This window comes from Leptopilina boulardi, unplaced genomic scaffold (assembly GCF_019393585.1).
Source record: "Leptopilina boulardi isolate dan_hultmark-lab unplaced genomic scaffold, ZJU_Lbou_2.1 LbouV2_266, whole genome shotgun sequence".
Lineage (NCBI taxonomy): Eukaryota > Metazoa > Arthropoda > Insecta > Hymenoptera > Figitidae > Leptopilina > Leptopilina boulardi.
In genome coordinates this window covers 1,627,634-1,642,004 of record NW_026137825.1, presented here as the reverse complement: position 1 = coordinate 1,642,004, position 14,371 = coordinate 1,627,634, and the positions used below count along the sequence as shown (strand labels likewise).

General features: G+C 17.9%; 3 protein-coding genes and 1 long non-coding RNA gene across 5 annotated transcripts; 2 read left to right on the top strand and 2 right to left on the bottom strand.

Annotated features, from left to right (window-relative positions):
- The first annotated feature begins 440 nt into the window (after positions 1–440).
- On the top strand, positions 441–4,551 carry LOC127281391 (uncharacterized protein y4hQ-like). Its single transcript, XM_051305087.1, has 3 exons — positions 441–597; positions 2,440–3,441; positions 4,154–4,551. Exon 2 carries the CDS (start codon positions 2,451–2,453, stop codon positions 3,411–3,413), a length of 963 nt encoding a protein of 320 aa, XP_051161044.1. The 5' UTR covers positions 441–597; positions 2,440–2,450; the 3' UTR covers positions 3,414–3,441; positions 4,154–4,551.
- A 1,126-nt stretch (positions 4,552–5,677) lies between these two features.
- On the top strand, positions 5,678–7,166 carry LOC127281397 (uncharacterized protein y4hQ-like). The gene is made up of 2 exons (XM_051305095.1): positions 5,678–5,746; positions 6,285–7,166. The coding sequence occupies exon 2, from the start codon at positions 6,324–6,326 to the stop codon at positions 6,933–6,935; it is 612 nt and encodes a 203-aa protein (XP_051161052.1). The 5' UTR covers positions 5,678–5,746; positions 6,285–6,323; the 3' UTR covers positions 6,936–7,166.
- A 491-nt stretch (positions 7,167–7,657) lies between these two features.
- LOC127281403 (uncharacterized) lies at positions 7,658–9,571 on the bottom strand. The gene is made up of 4 exons (XR_007843010.1): positions 9,411–9,571; positions 8,543–8,636; positions 8,106–8,240; positions 7,658–8,000 (listed from the first exon to the last, which is right to left on the bottom strand). It is a non-coding gene; the product is annotated as an uncharacterized LOC127281403 (long non-coding RNA).
- Positions 9,572–10,238: 667 nt separating this feature from the next.
- LOC127281389 (nucleoporin Nup37) lies at positions 10,239–14,312 on the bottom strand. 2 transcript variants are annotated; one of them, XM_051305086.1, is made up of 6 exons: positions 14,165–14,304; positions 13,468–13,503; positions 12,401–12,558; positions 12,091–12,288; positions 11,252–11,622; positions 10,239–10,548 (listed from the first exon to the last, which is right to left on the bottom strand). In XM_051305086.1, exons 3-6 carry the CDS (start codon positions 12,548–12,550, stop codon positions 10,296–10,298), a joined length of 972 nt encoding a protein of 323 aa, XP_051161043.1. In that variant the 5' UTR covers positions 12,551–12,558; positions 13,468–13,503; positions 14,165–14,304; the 3' UTR covers positions 10,239–10,295. The 2 variants fall into 2 exon arrangements, with proteins under 2 accessions (XP_051161043.1, XP_051161042.1); XM_051305085.1 differs by lacking the exon at positions 13,468–13,503 and having other exon boundaries at positions 14,165–14,312.
- Between the last annotated feature and the right edge of the window lie 59 nt (positions 14,313–14,371).

Below are 14,371 nucleotides of genomic sequence, written 5' to 3'. Positions count from 1 at the left end.
AATATTGCCAACATAAATTTCCGTTTTGTGTTCAAAAAAAAACTTTCTCCAACTTTACTTTCCTTTACTTCCGCTTTATTTTTATATTAGTAATTTATTTAAATAATACAAAAATATATCTCTTTCATATTAGTAAAATTCTCTAATTTATAATTAGACTAAAATTGAAAAAAAAAAAAAAAAAAATAAAAAAGTACTTCCATAAAAAATTTGTATGAAAAAATGGTTTTTATTTCGTTAAATTTATATATGACATACATATTGTGGAAAAAAACTACAAATTGTTAATTAACTATTTTTTTTTGCCAAAATTTGTGTTTATTTTCATTGCATTGCAAAAATCCGTTACTGCAAAACGCTCGCTCTATCGGAAAAAATTGTAACTAGTATTCGATTCTTTTTTTTTTGTCCACCTTCCACCAATCACTAACGTTATTTTGTTTATAATAGTGGCACCCTTGTTTTTATTTTCCCTCTCTCCCTTCTATGTGTGTGTTTTTCTTTCACATATAATATTGTTTTTCATTCTCATCTAGAATTTCATCGCAGTTTAATCTTGTTTGGTTATTTCTTCAAAGAAAATAAAGGAAAATAAAAGTAAGTAGAATATTAATTCACTATCAATAATTCCGTTTAATATTTCATTCTCTTTTTTTTCGTAAAATATAATTTCTATTGTGATGGATTTATATATTGACAGTTTTCGTAAACAAAAGAAGAAAGTATATTTACTATATAATATAGTATATTTATATTTTTGGAAAAAAAAGATTCATTTAGTGTGTTTATTGTAATGATATTACTATAAAAAGTATAAGGAGATTAAAATTTGATTAATATTTAATTTTGCCTTTAAATTGAAAAAAAAAACGGTTAGAAATTATTTATAGGTTACGAAATTCTTTTGTTTAATCTTGTTTGATCCTGTCGAAAATGTAACGTGTTTGATTTCGCACTTTTGACATTGCTTATAAATAAACGATAATATTTTTCGAAATATTTATATTGTGAATTGGTAAATTGTATTACGAATAATTATTTAATATATAAATGTACGAAGAATACAATTAATTTCAAATTAACTTTTTAAAAATAATTGGACAAAATTTAATTTTTTTTTTTTTTTACGTTTTTGTGATTTACGTGACGTTATTTATTTTATTATTTTTTCAAATTTATTCTATTAATCTTTTTATTTAAATTTCCATCTATTAATTATATAATTATAAATTTTAATTATGTATAATTTAGAGAAATTAATAATAATTACTTTTTAATATACAAATAATATTATTATTATTATTATTCTTATTATTATATTTTATTTATTATCCTTATATATTTATTTGAAATTCGTTTACATATAAATAAATATTCCTAATTATTTTTAAAAATTTTAATTTATAATTACAATAAATAATTAATTTGTAATTATAATAATAATAAAAATAAAATAGTAAATTTAATTAAAATTCCAATATAAATAAATTTTAAACGATTAAATGAAAAAATGTTTAAAATAAAATAGAATTTTTATAAATTAATAATAAATAAGAATACAAAAAAAAAATAATATACATATAATAATATTTAATAACAAAATATGTGTTTTGTAATAAAATATAATTTTTATAATTAAAAATACGTTTTAAAAATAAAATTTACCGATTTATAATTTTATAAATTATTATTTTATAAATAAATAATAAACTATAACTTCGATAATAAAATATAATTTTTATTATAAATTTGTTTAATAATAAAATCCTAATTTTTATAATAAAATATGAATTTTTTTTGAAAAATTGTTATTTATAAAATAAATAATTTGTAATTATAATAATAATAAACATAAAATAGTAAATTTAATTAAAATTTCATTATAAATAAATTTTAAACGCTTGAATGAAAATGTTTAAAATAAAATAGAATTTTTATAATTTAATAATAAATACTAATACAAAAAAAAGAAATATTATTATACATGTAACAATATTTAATAACAAAATATGTGTTTTGTAATAAAATATAATTTTTATAATTAAAAATACGTTTTAAAAATAAAATTTACCGATTTATAATTTTATAAATTATAATTTTATATTTTATAAATAAAAAAGAAACTATAATTTCGATAATAAAATATAATTTTTATAATTAAAAATACGTTTTAAAAATAAAATTTACCGATTTATAATTTTATATTTTATAAATAAATAATAAACTATAACTTCGATAATAAAATATAATTTTTATTATAAATTTGTTTAATAATAAAATCCTAATTTTTATAATAAAATATGAATTTTTTTTTTTTTTTTTTTTTGAAAAATTGTTTTTTATTTAAAGAATACTAAACAATAAAAAATTTTCCCAAAAAAATTCAAAATTTTGAAGTAATTTTTAATTTAATTAATTAATTAATTTTTTAATTTTTAGGTTTCGAAATAATGTCAGAAATACCGCATCCACAAATGGCTGATACCAACAATCATCAGATAATTCAAAATATTGAAAATTTGCAAAATATTGGAAATTTGCAAAATTTGCCAATTTTGCAAAATAAACAAACTCCACAAAATGCTATTGAAAATATGGATAATATCCAAATAATGAAAAATATTGAAAATAATGTTCAAAATATGGAAAATATTCAAAATTTATTAAATACAAAAAATGAAGAAAATAATATTGAAAATGTGAAAAATATCGAAAAAAATAATAATAATAACGTTCAAAACGTTGAAATAATGGAAAATTTAAAAAATATGGAAAATATGAAAAACATTGATAATAATAATCAAAAAAAAGAAGAAAAAAATGTTTATCAATTTAAAATTTCATTAAAACGAATAAAACCAACAATATGGCGACGTATACAAGTCCCTGAGGATTATACATTTTATGAATTAAGTGATGCAATACTTAATGCAATGGGTTGGGCTGGTAGTCATTTACATGATTTTAAAATGAAAAATCCCGAAACTGGTGGACAAGAAACAATTGGCGAGGATCCAAATATGGATGATTCGTGTGCAAGTCTTGATGAAAAAGAAACGAAAATCAAAGATTTTTTCATTAATAATAAAAGTAAAGCATTGTATACTTATGATTTTGGTGATAATTGGGATCATGAAGTGCAATTAATGAGAATATTACCTGCAATTGATGGTAAAGAATATCCTGTATGTATTGCTGGTAAACGTGCATGTCCACCTGAGGATTGTGGTGGTACATGGGGTTATCAGAGTTTATTGGAGAAACGAGGAAAACCAAAAGAACAACTCACCGATGAGGAACGCGAGGAACTTGAATGGTATCAAATTGATGATGATTTTGATCCTGAGGAATTTAATCCACGTAATGTTGATTTTGGGGTTTTTGACTTTTTCTCAATGCTTGGAATGAGATAAATTTGAGAGATTTCAAAAGAAAAAAAGGGTAATTTACTCCCAATTATCATTTTATTACAGTTATATTCAATTTTATTTATTCTCAATTATTAATAATAATAATAATAATAATAATTATAATTATTAATTATAATTCTTTTTTTAACAGTTATTTCCAATTTTATTGATAATGTCCATTTATTCTTAATTATAATTTATCCCGTTTTTTTCAGTTATTTTCAATTTTATTAATAATTTTTTTTTGATATTTTTATAATTTTATTAATTGGTATTTAAAATTATTATTTATTAATTTTATTGATAATGTCCATTTATTCTGAATTATAATTTATCCCGTTTTTTTTTTGCAGTTATTTTCAATTTTATTAATAATTTTTTTTTTGATATTTTTATAATTTTGTTAATTGGTATTTAAAATTATTATTTATTAATTAAAAATTAGAATTTAATATCAATTAAATCTTTATTTTTTAGCTATTTCCAATTTTATTAACATAATTATTTACCATTTCTCCCTTTTTTTTCCTTTACAGTATTTTCAAAGTTTTATCAAAAAATTCGGAAATAATTTGGAAATAAAAAAAATAATAATAAATTTTTTTCTTTTTAATGGCAAAAAAGAAAGTAATATTAACTAATAAATTAAACATTTTTTTGCTAGTAATTTCTTTTTTTATTTTATTTAACGAAATTAGAGGAAATGAATTGAATTTTAAGAAAAAAAAATTTTATTGTTTCAGATTACCAAAAAAAAGAAAGAAGAAAAGGATTTTATTTTATTTTTCGACAAATGAATTTAATATATTATGACTATTATTACACTTTAAACGCGAAGTTGCGTTTTTTTTTTTGGTGTTATTTTTATAATTATTCGTATAGTTTTTTTTTCGTTTTGTTTATTAAAAACTCATTTAATAATACATTTATATAAAATTTAAAAATACTCGTTTTTGTTTCGTCGTTGACTCGAAAAAAAATAATTTATATATTTATATATCTTAAGTGTATATTACGAACACGAAAAAAAGAAATCAAATATTCTATCTTTTGTGTTCTTTAAAGGTTCTAAAGAAAGTTTTTATAACTAATTTTTGTAATAAAAATTTTTGCAATAAAGACATATTCAATTGTTTCATTATTTTTTAACATTTTATTTTCAATTTCTCTCTCTCTCGCTCTTAAATTAAAAATTAAATTTCTAATTATAAATTTAATTAAATTAAAATTTTTAATGCAAACATTTTCTTTTTTCAATAGAGCAAAAATCGTTTTAAATCTAGAGAAAAAATAATTTTTTTTAAATAGAAAAAATATTTTCAGATAGAAGAAATAATTATTTTTAAATAGAAAAAATATTTTTAGATAGAAAAAATAATTGTTTTTAAATAGAAAAAACATTTTTAGAAAGAAAAAATAATTGTTTTTCTAAATAAAAAAAAAAAAAATAATAGAATTAACATTATGTTATCGCATAAATAATAATTGAAATATTAATTATATTTTGGCGGTTAATTAAAACTTATTGTATTCTTTTGTATTTGTTTCACTTAGGTAAGTAAATATTTTCAAAATTCTAATTAAATCCCAAAGAAATCGGGTGGTATTTTAAGATACTGAAATTTATAATTATACGATAATTAAATCAATAAATTAAAATTATTAACAAAAAATAAATTAATTAACACAGGTAATTTATAGAGAAAAAATAATTATTATTATTGTTTATTGCAGTCGAAAATTATTTCAAATTATTTATAAAAAATAATTAAAATTCGTAATTAATTGAAATTAATTAATTCACACTACATAAGCAAAAATTATCAAAAGTAGATCAATTTTTAAAAAAAATATATTAATTATTTATTTCAATATTTTACGGACAATTAAAATTGTCCTTAACAAAAAATCTTAAAAACTAATAGAAAAATAATTAATAATCAATTATTACTAATTTTAGTAAAAAAAAATCAATTCTTTTATTTTTATTGACAATTTTCTATTTTATTGATGATAAACAATTATTACTCTTAATATTCGTTTTTATTTAAAAATACAAAAAAAACTTTTTTTGCAATTATATAAAAATTATTATTATTGCAAATTTTATTTATTAATTTTAATTATTAATTTACAAATTTTGTTGCTTTATTTTAATTAAAATCAAAAAAATTTAACTATTTTCACTGCTTTTAATAAAAAAAAAAAAAAAATTGTTTTAATATTTCCATAATTTTTGTAAATTCATTAAAAGTGTCAATACACTCAATAATATTAGTTATTGAGTATTTGACGGTCAAGAAAGATACACGTGAATATTTTGTCCTGTGTCAAAGGTAAATATATTTAAAATTTTTCTATTTAATTGAAAAAAAAGAAAAAAAAAATTTGTTAAATTTTGTTTAGTAACGAAAATTTGAATTTTTATAAAGTAGAACTAAACATTAATTAAATTAATTAATTAACAATTTTCTTTCGATTTTCCAAAAAATTCCCCTTTTGAAAATAAAATTTTTTTTCGATTTGCAAAAAAAATTAAATTATTCAGTATTTTTTTTTCTTCAACTATTTTTATTAATTAATATTATTTACTAAAAATTCAATTGATAATTTTTACCAATTTTTCCTTTTGATTTGACGAAAAAAAAATTGAAAAAAAATTTAATTAATTACTTTTTTCTTATCGAAAAAATTATTTTCTAAATAATTAATAATTTTCTAGCAATTTTCTTTTGATTTGGAGAAAATTCTCTAAAATTAAAATTATTCCCTATTTTTTTTTTAATTGGAATATTTTTATATTTATTAATTAAATATTAATTATTATTTACCAAAATTTAATTTTTTTTAAAACAATTTTCCTTCGATTTACAGAAAATTTCCTCACTAAAAATTAAAATTTAAAAAAAAAAAATGGCCGAAAGTGAGGGAAAAATTTATGAATTTAAAATAATTCTAAGAGACGTAAAACCAATGATTTGGCGACAAATTCAATTACCTGAAAATTATACATTTGGCCATTTAAGCGATTCAATAATATCGTCAATGGGTTGGTATGGTACGCATATGCATCAATTTTATGTGAAAAATTCATTAACTGGTAAACGTGAAATAATTGGTGAAAAACCAAATAGTCAACAATATTCAATAACAACAATATGGGAGAATGATATTGAAATAAGTAAATATTTTATTGAAAATCAAAAGAAGGCAATTTATATTTATGATATGAACGATGCTTGGATACATGATATTATTTTAATTAATATTTTTAATGCCGTGGCAAATGTTAATTATCCAAAATGTATTGATGGTAAAGGTGCATGTCCACCTGATGATTGTGGTGGTAGTTCGGGTTATATGCATTTATTATCGTTGAGAAAAAAAAAACAAATCACCGAAAATGAACAACAAGAATTGGAAAATTTTTTTATGGAAGGTCCTAATTATGATACAAATTATTTTGATCCTGAAAAAGTTATTTTTTTAACACCAAAATTATTTAAAGATTGTTGCATTGCTTAGAAGAAAATTTTTTTACAGAATTATGAAGGAATTTATTTTTAATATTAAAACAGAAAAATAATAACAAGTTTAGAGAAAAATATTTTTTATAGTATTTTTAAATTTTGTCAATTTTATATATAATTGAAATTTTTAATTATTTGTTCTTTTTAAGACTGACTATATTGTATATTAATTTTTTTTTTAATACTTTGTAATGACGCAACAATGAAATAAAATCATTGAACCTTTTTTTTTAATAGTATTTTTAATTCCTTAATTAAATCAAATTCAATGGTTTGATAAAATAATTTTAATTATCAAAAAAAGGAAATTAAATTTTTTTGTTAGGATTTTCATTTAATTAAATTAAAGTCGCAATAATTTGATAAAATAATTTTAATTATCTAATTATTAAAATTGAATTTGATAATTTTTTTTTCTATTTTAATAATTGATAATTTAATAAATTTGTCTAAATTCAGATTAATATTATTTATTTAATGTTATATATATTTTTGTAATTTTTTTATTATGGTAAATAAAATTTACATTTTGGAAGAAAAAAATGCAATGAAATCGAGACATAAAATACATTGAAAAAAAAGAGATTTATTCTATGAGAATTAGAATACAGAATATTTTATTTTTTAATTAAAAATTAAATTGCAAAAAAACAATTTAAATGAAAATTAAAACTAAAAACAATTATAATAATAATTATTATTATTAACACCAAAATTATTTAAAGATTGTTGCATTGCTTAGAAGAATTTTTTTTTTATCCTAAGAAACTAAATTTAATCAAAATGTAAAAATTAAATTAAAATTGAAATAAAAAATTATTTAAATAAAAATTTCGATTTATATTAATAATAAACATATTATAATGTGAAACATAAAAGGAATAATTAAATAAATGAATATAGTAATTAAAAAAATAAATCTTAAAGACTAAATTATTAATAAAAAAAAATATTTGTAAAATATAGAAAAAAATAATTTTCACTCCAAGTGATGAGAATTTTTACGAGTTCTATCTCAATTTTTCAAAACTCTTTTTAATTTTCCATGAAGATCAGAATTCTGAAAAATGATAAAAAAAAAATTCTAATATATTATATTTTAATAATAAAAAATAAACAAATTTTTGTAAATATTTTCTTTTTTACAATACAAATTAAAACTTACTTTGTCTTCAATAAATTTTTTGCTTTGGTCTTCCATTTTCTTCTTTTTTTTTTCTCAATCTTCAAATCTACGATTTGATGTGTGGCGGAAATTTGTTCAATTTCAAATATTTCCACATTTACTACGATTGAACTTCTGTATTTTTAAACATAAAAAATTATATTTTATTATTCTTAACACTAAATACTAAATTACTAAATAATACTAAATTTATTTATATAATAATAAAACAAACAAAATTATTTTTATTTCAAATAATAATTAATATTATAAATAATAATAATTAGTTATATTAATTATTATTATTTATAATATTAATATAAAAAATTATTATTTATAATATTAATACAATAAATTATTATTTATGATTAAAAATTTAATGAATAAAATTACAAAAAGCATTTTTATATAAAGAAAAAAAATTAAGCGAAACTTACGCTTTGTTTTTTTTTTTTTTTTTATTTAATAAATTTTATTTCCTCTCTCGAGATCTTCCATGCTATTACGATTTGAACTTTGGTTGTCTGACGCCTATTTAATAAGAAAATGATAAAAAAAATGTTAATTTTATTTCTATTATGTAATGCGATGAATTTATTGTCAATTCTTTTTTGAATAGAAAAATAAATAAATTTTATTTCAATCTAAATGGCTGTTTTTAATGAATATGACATTTTTTTTTAATAAATGGAAATAAAAATATAAACATAATTATATAAATATAAATAAAATACAATTACGAAAATATAAATAAAATACAATTACGAAAATATAAATAAAATACAATTACAGAAAAATAAATTAAATATATAAATAAAATATACAAGTATAAATATAAATAAACAAAAGCGATAAATAAATTATTAAAATGCGATAAGAAATATTTCAAAACTAACCTCAAAAAAATATTCTTACGAATTTGGAACCTTATATTTTTATTTTCAACTCAAATTAATGAAATAAAGTTAATAATTGTTAATTCACTTTTAAAATAGAATAATAAAAATCCGAAATGTTGTTAAAAATAAATATTATTTATATATATATAGAGTAAATTGTATTATAAAGAAACAAATTTAGTCACACGTGCGAAGAAAAAATTATCCCTTTGAATGCGATCAAAAAAAAAAAGTAGGGAAACTATAAATAGCTAGGTAGTAAGAACGAATTTGCATAATTATTATTTTTATTCAAAATAATGTAGAATTTACTTTTATTAATAAATTTTATATTTTAAATGTATTATAAAAAACAATGCGCAAAATGAATGTTTACTTCATTTCAAATAGAAATACTTTTACTAACCTCTAAACCAAGATGTTTGTACTTGATTTTTGCCATTCTTCAAAGAACTCTCAACTTTTTAGAAATATTTATATTAAACTTAATTAATTATTAAATATTTAATTCTTTCATACAAAGATCGCGTGGCGTCGTTAAAAATCGATTGTAAAAAAAACATGGCTGACGTCATCAACTCGTAAAATAAGAACCAATCAGGAGGAAGTATTAATAGTATAAAGGAAAGTTCACAATTGGCATCATAATACCACTACAAGAAATTTAAAATTTAGGGAATCAATTCAAAATATTAACAAATATTTTTTTAAAAATATATGTAAAAGAAAATTAATATTTGGGTGCAGTTCCGAATAGTAAATTTCAGTTTTTTTAAATTATAAAAATCAGAATTTTAAAAATCAAAGTTATTTATTTTCTATATATATAAAAGATGCGCAGAATTTTTGTGCGCATAAATTCAAATGCGCCAAATTTGAAATTTAAAAACAAAATCTAAAATTAATTTTCGCTTACACTTATAGATTTAATATATATTCGGAATTATTATAATTTATAATTTTATAATTACAATTTATAATAATTATATAATTAACTTTTTTTTTATTATTGAAAAATTGAATCATAAAGTATTTTCAATTAAGGAAAATTAATTTTCTTTTCTTTTTCTTACAAAAAAAAGGTAACTAGCTACAAAAATCAGTTTTTCTTTTTCTTACAAAAAAAAGGTAACGAACTACAAAAATCAATTTTTCTTTTTCTTACAAAAAAAAGGTAACAAGCTACAAAAATCAGTTTTTTTTTTCTTACAGTAGATAAAAAAAAAAAATTAAGTTTCTTTGTTTTCTATTTTATTAAAAGTCTCAATGGACTTTTAAATATTTCTAATTGCTATTTATTGTTTATCTTCCAAAATTGTAATTCTCTATCGTTACCAACGCAAACATATGGCAATCTTTGATGCCAGGACATTCCACCAAAAAGTTTTATTTTACCACAAAGTATCACTTGTTTTGTACTTAAATTTGTGATTTTCAATAAATTATCAGGACGACCAATACTTGCAACAATATTTTCACTTGCAAATGAAAATTTCACCATTATTCCACCTTCAACGTGAAGATTACGACTTTCCACTGGTCGACTGAAAATTTAAATTAATTCGATAAATTATTATTATTATTATTATTAATGATTATTATTCAAATTTTAATTGTTCAAATTTAGATTAATTGAAATATTTAATTAATTATTGATTCAATTAAAAATAAAAAAAAAAAATTGAAAGTTTAAAATTTGGGTAAATTACATTTTTTTTTAATGAATTGAAAATTAAATTAATTAAAATTTAGGTGAATTAAAATTCGGATAATTAAAAAACTAAAATCAATTAAAATTTTTGGATAATATTAAACTTAAGTTAATTAAAATTTGGATAATTAAAAACTAAAATCAATTGAAATTTGGATAATTGAAATTTAGAAAAATTAAAATCTAAATAATTCGAAAATTAAATCAATCAAAATTCTTTTATTTTTAAATTTAAATCAAAATTAAAAATAAATTAGAAATTGAAAATTAAATCAATTAAAATTTGAGAAAATTATCAAATTTGAATAATTTAAAATTTAAATTAAATTTTTTTAATTTTACTATTTTTTTTTCTTTTTTTTCCCCTAATAAAGATTAAATTGTGATTTAATTAAAAGTTTCTCTTTTTGAAAATAAAATTAAAATATAGTAAAAAAAAAAAAAAAAAATTGAACAAAAACAAAAGTAAATATAAAAAAAAGGAGTTTTAAAAAAATTATTATTTTAATTATTAAAAGAAGGAAAAAAAATTTAACCTCGGTCTCGAAACATCCCAAAGTAAAAGTTCACCAGCGCCTAAACAAATGACTTTCAATGGATTTGGACCCCAATCGGCTGATGATAGTGGAACAGTACCAGCGTCAAGTGACATTATTGCCTGTTGACTTCTTACATTAAACATTCGAATTAATCCATTTTTTTCTGCCACAAGTAATTTTCCCGATTCCTCATTATGCCAACATACACTGACACCAGGTGAATTGAGACAAAATGTTGAAATACATTTTTGCTCATTCTCTTTGACTGCCCATAATTTACATGTATGATCATCGGAGACTGATGCCAATAAATCGCCTTCTGGCTCATAAGAAATTGCATTCACATAGTCCTTGTGTCCATCTAAAACCTGGCAAAAAGGAAAAAAAAAATTTTTTTAAATTAAAAAACCGAATTTTTTAATTTTTATTCAATTATTTTTAATTATTTAATTTTAAATATTTGAATTCATTTTATTTTATTTAATTATAAATAATTATTTAATTTTAAATACTTGAATTAATTTTATCTTATTTAATTTTAAATACTTGAACTAATTTTCTTCTATTTAATTACAAAAAAATTATTTAATTTTTTAAATACTTGAATTAATTTAATTTTATTGAATTATAATATATTTAATTTAATTTTAATTGTCGGATTAAGAAAAATTATAGTTTTATTTTTTATAATTTTTTTTTTTTATATAAAAGATTTTGAAATTTTTTCCTCTAAAAAAATTTAATTATTTTCCTCTAAAAATAAAGTATATTTCTTTAGAAATTCATTGATTTAAATTTTGTGAATTACTTTTTTATTGAAAAAAAAAAATTTATACCTCGTAAGTATTTTTATCGCTCAAATTGCTATTGTATCGTCGAATTTTAAAATCAGCACCGGCTACGCAAAATGTAACGATTTTTGGTACAAGAGTAAGTGATGTTTCAGGACTCCAAGCAATTGCATGAACTCTTGTTTCATGATGAAATGTTCTTAATGGAGTGTAAACAACATCTTCTGTAACGTCGTCATCTTCCTAAATAATGAAAAGAAAATTTTTCTTTTTTATTAACAAAAAAAAATTCCATATGAGAATTTTTTTTATTTTTTCTTTCTTTAACAATACGAATAAAATTTTTATCTTATACCTGAAATTTTACTGTTCCTACAACAATTTCCTGGTCCAATGCTATGCAAATTACATGTTGAGACCATTCGTATGGAGAAAATTCAACTCGATAAATTTGCTTAGCAAATTTCACTTTAAATGCACATGGTGTCACTAAAGCTTCGTCCATTTTTATTTCTAAAAATTAAAAAAAAAAAAATTATTAAAATTAATTAATTAAAAATATATTAAATAAATTATTAAATTAAATAATTATATAATTAAATTAATTTTAATTCCTTAATAAAAAATAATTCTATAAGAATATTATAAAGATAATGTATTTCGAATATTTCAAATTCGAAATAAAATAAATTTTCAAAATTTTAATTAAGTAGAATAAATTTAAAAAAAAAAATCTTAGTTCCATTTTTTCAATTTTTTTGAAGTCTGATTAAAGCAATTTAGACGAATTAAATTTTTTTGAAGTTTTTAGTTGTAATATCGTCAAAAAAAATAAAAATTCAGACAATAATTAAGTTTTATAGATTTTTAAATTAATTTTTTTTTTTAATAATTGAATTGTAGAATATTTTAAATTTCAAATAAATTTACCGCAAATTTAAACTGCTATAATTTTTTTAAAATTTTTGACAATTCAAATTTTAGAGTTTTTATTTCGAAACATTTTTAAATAATTGAATTTTTAGAGAAAAATTAAAATTATTAAAAAATAATTGAATTTTTGAATCGTTACAGTAGAAATTATTAAAAATAATTGAATTTTTAAAGAATAACAATTTAAATTTTTATAAATAATTAAATTTACAAAGATTTTTTTTTAAATTGCAAACAATAATTAAATTTTACAAAATTGAAAATAAATTATTATAAATTATTAAATAAATTTTAGATAACATTTTTTTTAATAATAATAATTGAATTTTCAAAGATTTACTAATTTAGATTTTTAAAATTAATTCAACTTCGAGTCATTTTTTTAATTGAAATTTTTCGTGTTTTATGTTTGCTGAAGAATTTATTAAAAAAAAAAAAAATAACAGAACAAAATTGAATTATTTATTTATTATTATAATTTAAAATTACCTGTATTAATTAAAAGGGCTTGCCCGTATATGTATTCTAAATAAATAAAAAAATAATTGAAAGTTTTTTTAATTGAAAAATACTTTTAGATAATTGAATTTTCGAAGAATATTATAAAAATAAAAAAATAATTGAATTTGAAAAAGATTTATAATTAAAATTATTAAATTTAGATGAAAAAATTTTAAAATAATTAAATTTTAAAATTGTTTTAAATTGAAATTTTCGGTAATTTTATTTACTGCTTTTTTTTTAAATTGAAAAAAAAAATTTATTAAATTTCATCAAATTTTTAATTGAAAAAATAATTTAGAATGAATTTGAAAAGAATTTTATTAAAATTATTTAAAATAATTAATTTAGGTTGAGAAAAAATTTGTTAAATAATTGAAATAAAGAAAACTTTTTTTTCGAACTTATGGAAAAAATAACAATAATAAACAAATAAATATAAAATAATAATCAATAATAAAAACGAATTTTACAGAAATATAGTAAATTAAAATAATAAAATAAATATAGAAAAATTATTTTAGAGAGAAAAGAAAATTTTCAAAATCGATGTCGAGAATTCTAACATTAATATTTTAATACTACAAGCATTATTATACTATATAAAATTAATGAAATTACCAATTATTACAATAATTAATTATCCTATATATATAAAAAAATCTATTTTTTTCGAAAAACTCACTTGTTTATTTATTTCCCGATGACAAAGTGACAAACCGGCATAACCTAACGGACACAAAAATTGTCGATTCTTCAAATTTCTTTTCCTCCAATTCTTTTTTTTTCAATATAAAAAACAATAAATATTTCTTTGATAATTAATTTCACGTAAATTTATTGCAATTAAATAAAAAGTTGAAGAAAAAAGAAAAAGCAATGCGCAGATTTG

Excerpts from the sequence above, each read along its gene's own strand:
- LOC127281389 (XM_051305085.1), bottom strand. The coding sequence starts at position 12,550 with ATGGACGAAGCTTTAGTGACACCATGTGCATTTAAAGTGAAATTTGCT. Across the intron at positions 12,289-12,400 it reads TAGGAACAGTAAAATTTCAG|GAAGATGACGACGTTACAGA; the intron begins GTATAAGATAAA and ends TTCATTATTTAG. Across the intron at positions 10,549-11,251 it reads TGGGATGTTTCGAGACCGAG|TCGACCAGTGGAAAGTCGTA; the intron begins GTTAAATTTTTT and ends TTAAATTTTCAG.
- LOC127281397 (XM_051305095.1), top strand. The coding sequence starts at position 6,324 with ATGGCCGAAAGTGAGGGAAAAATTTATGAATTTAAAATAATTCTAAGA.
- LOC127281391 (XM_051305087.1), top strand. The coding sequence starts at position 2,451 with ATGTCAGAAATACCGCATCCACAAATGGCTGATACCAACAATCATCAG.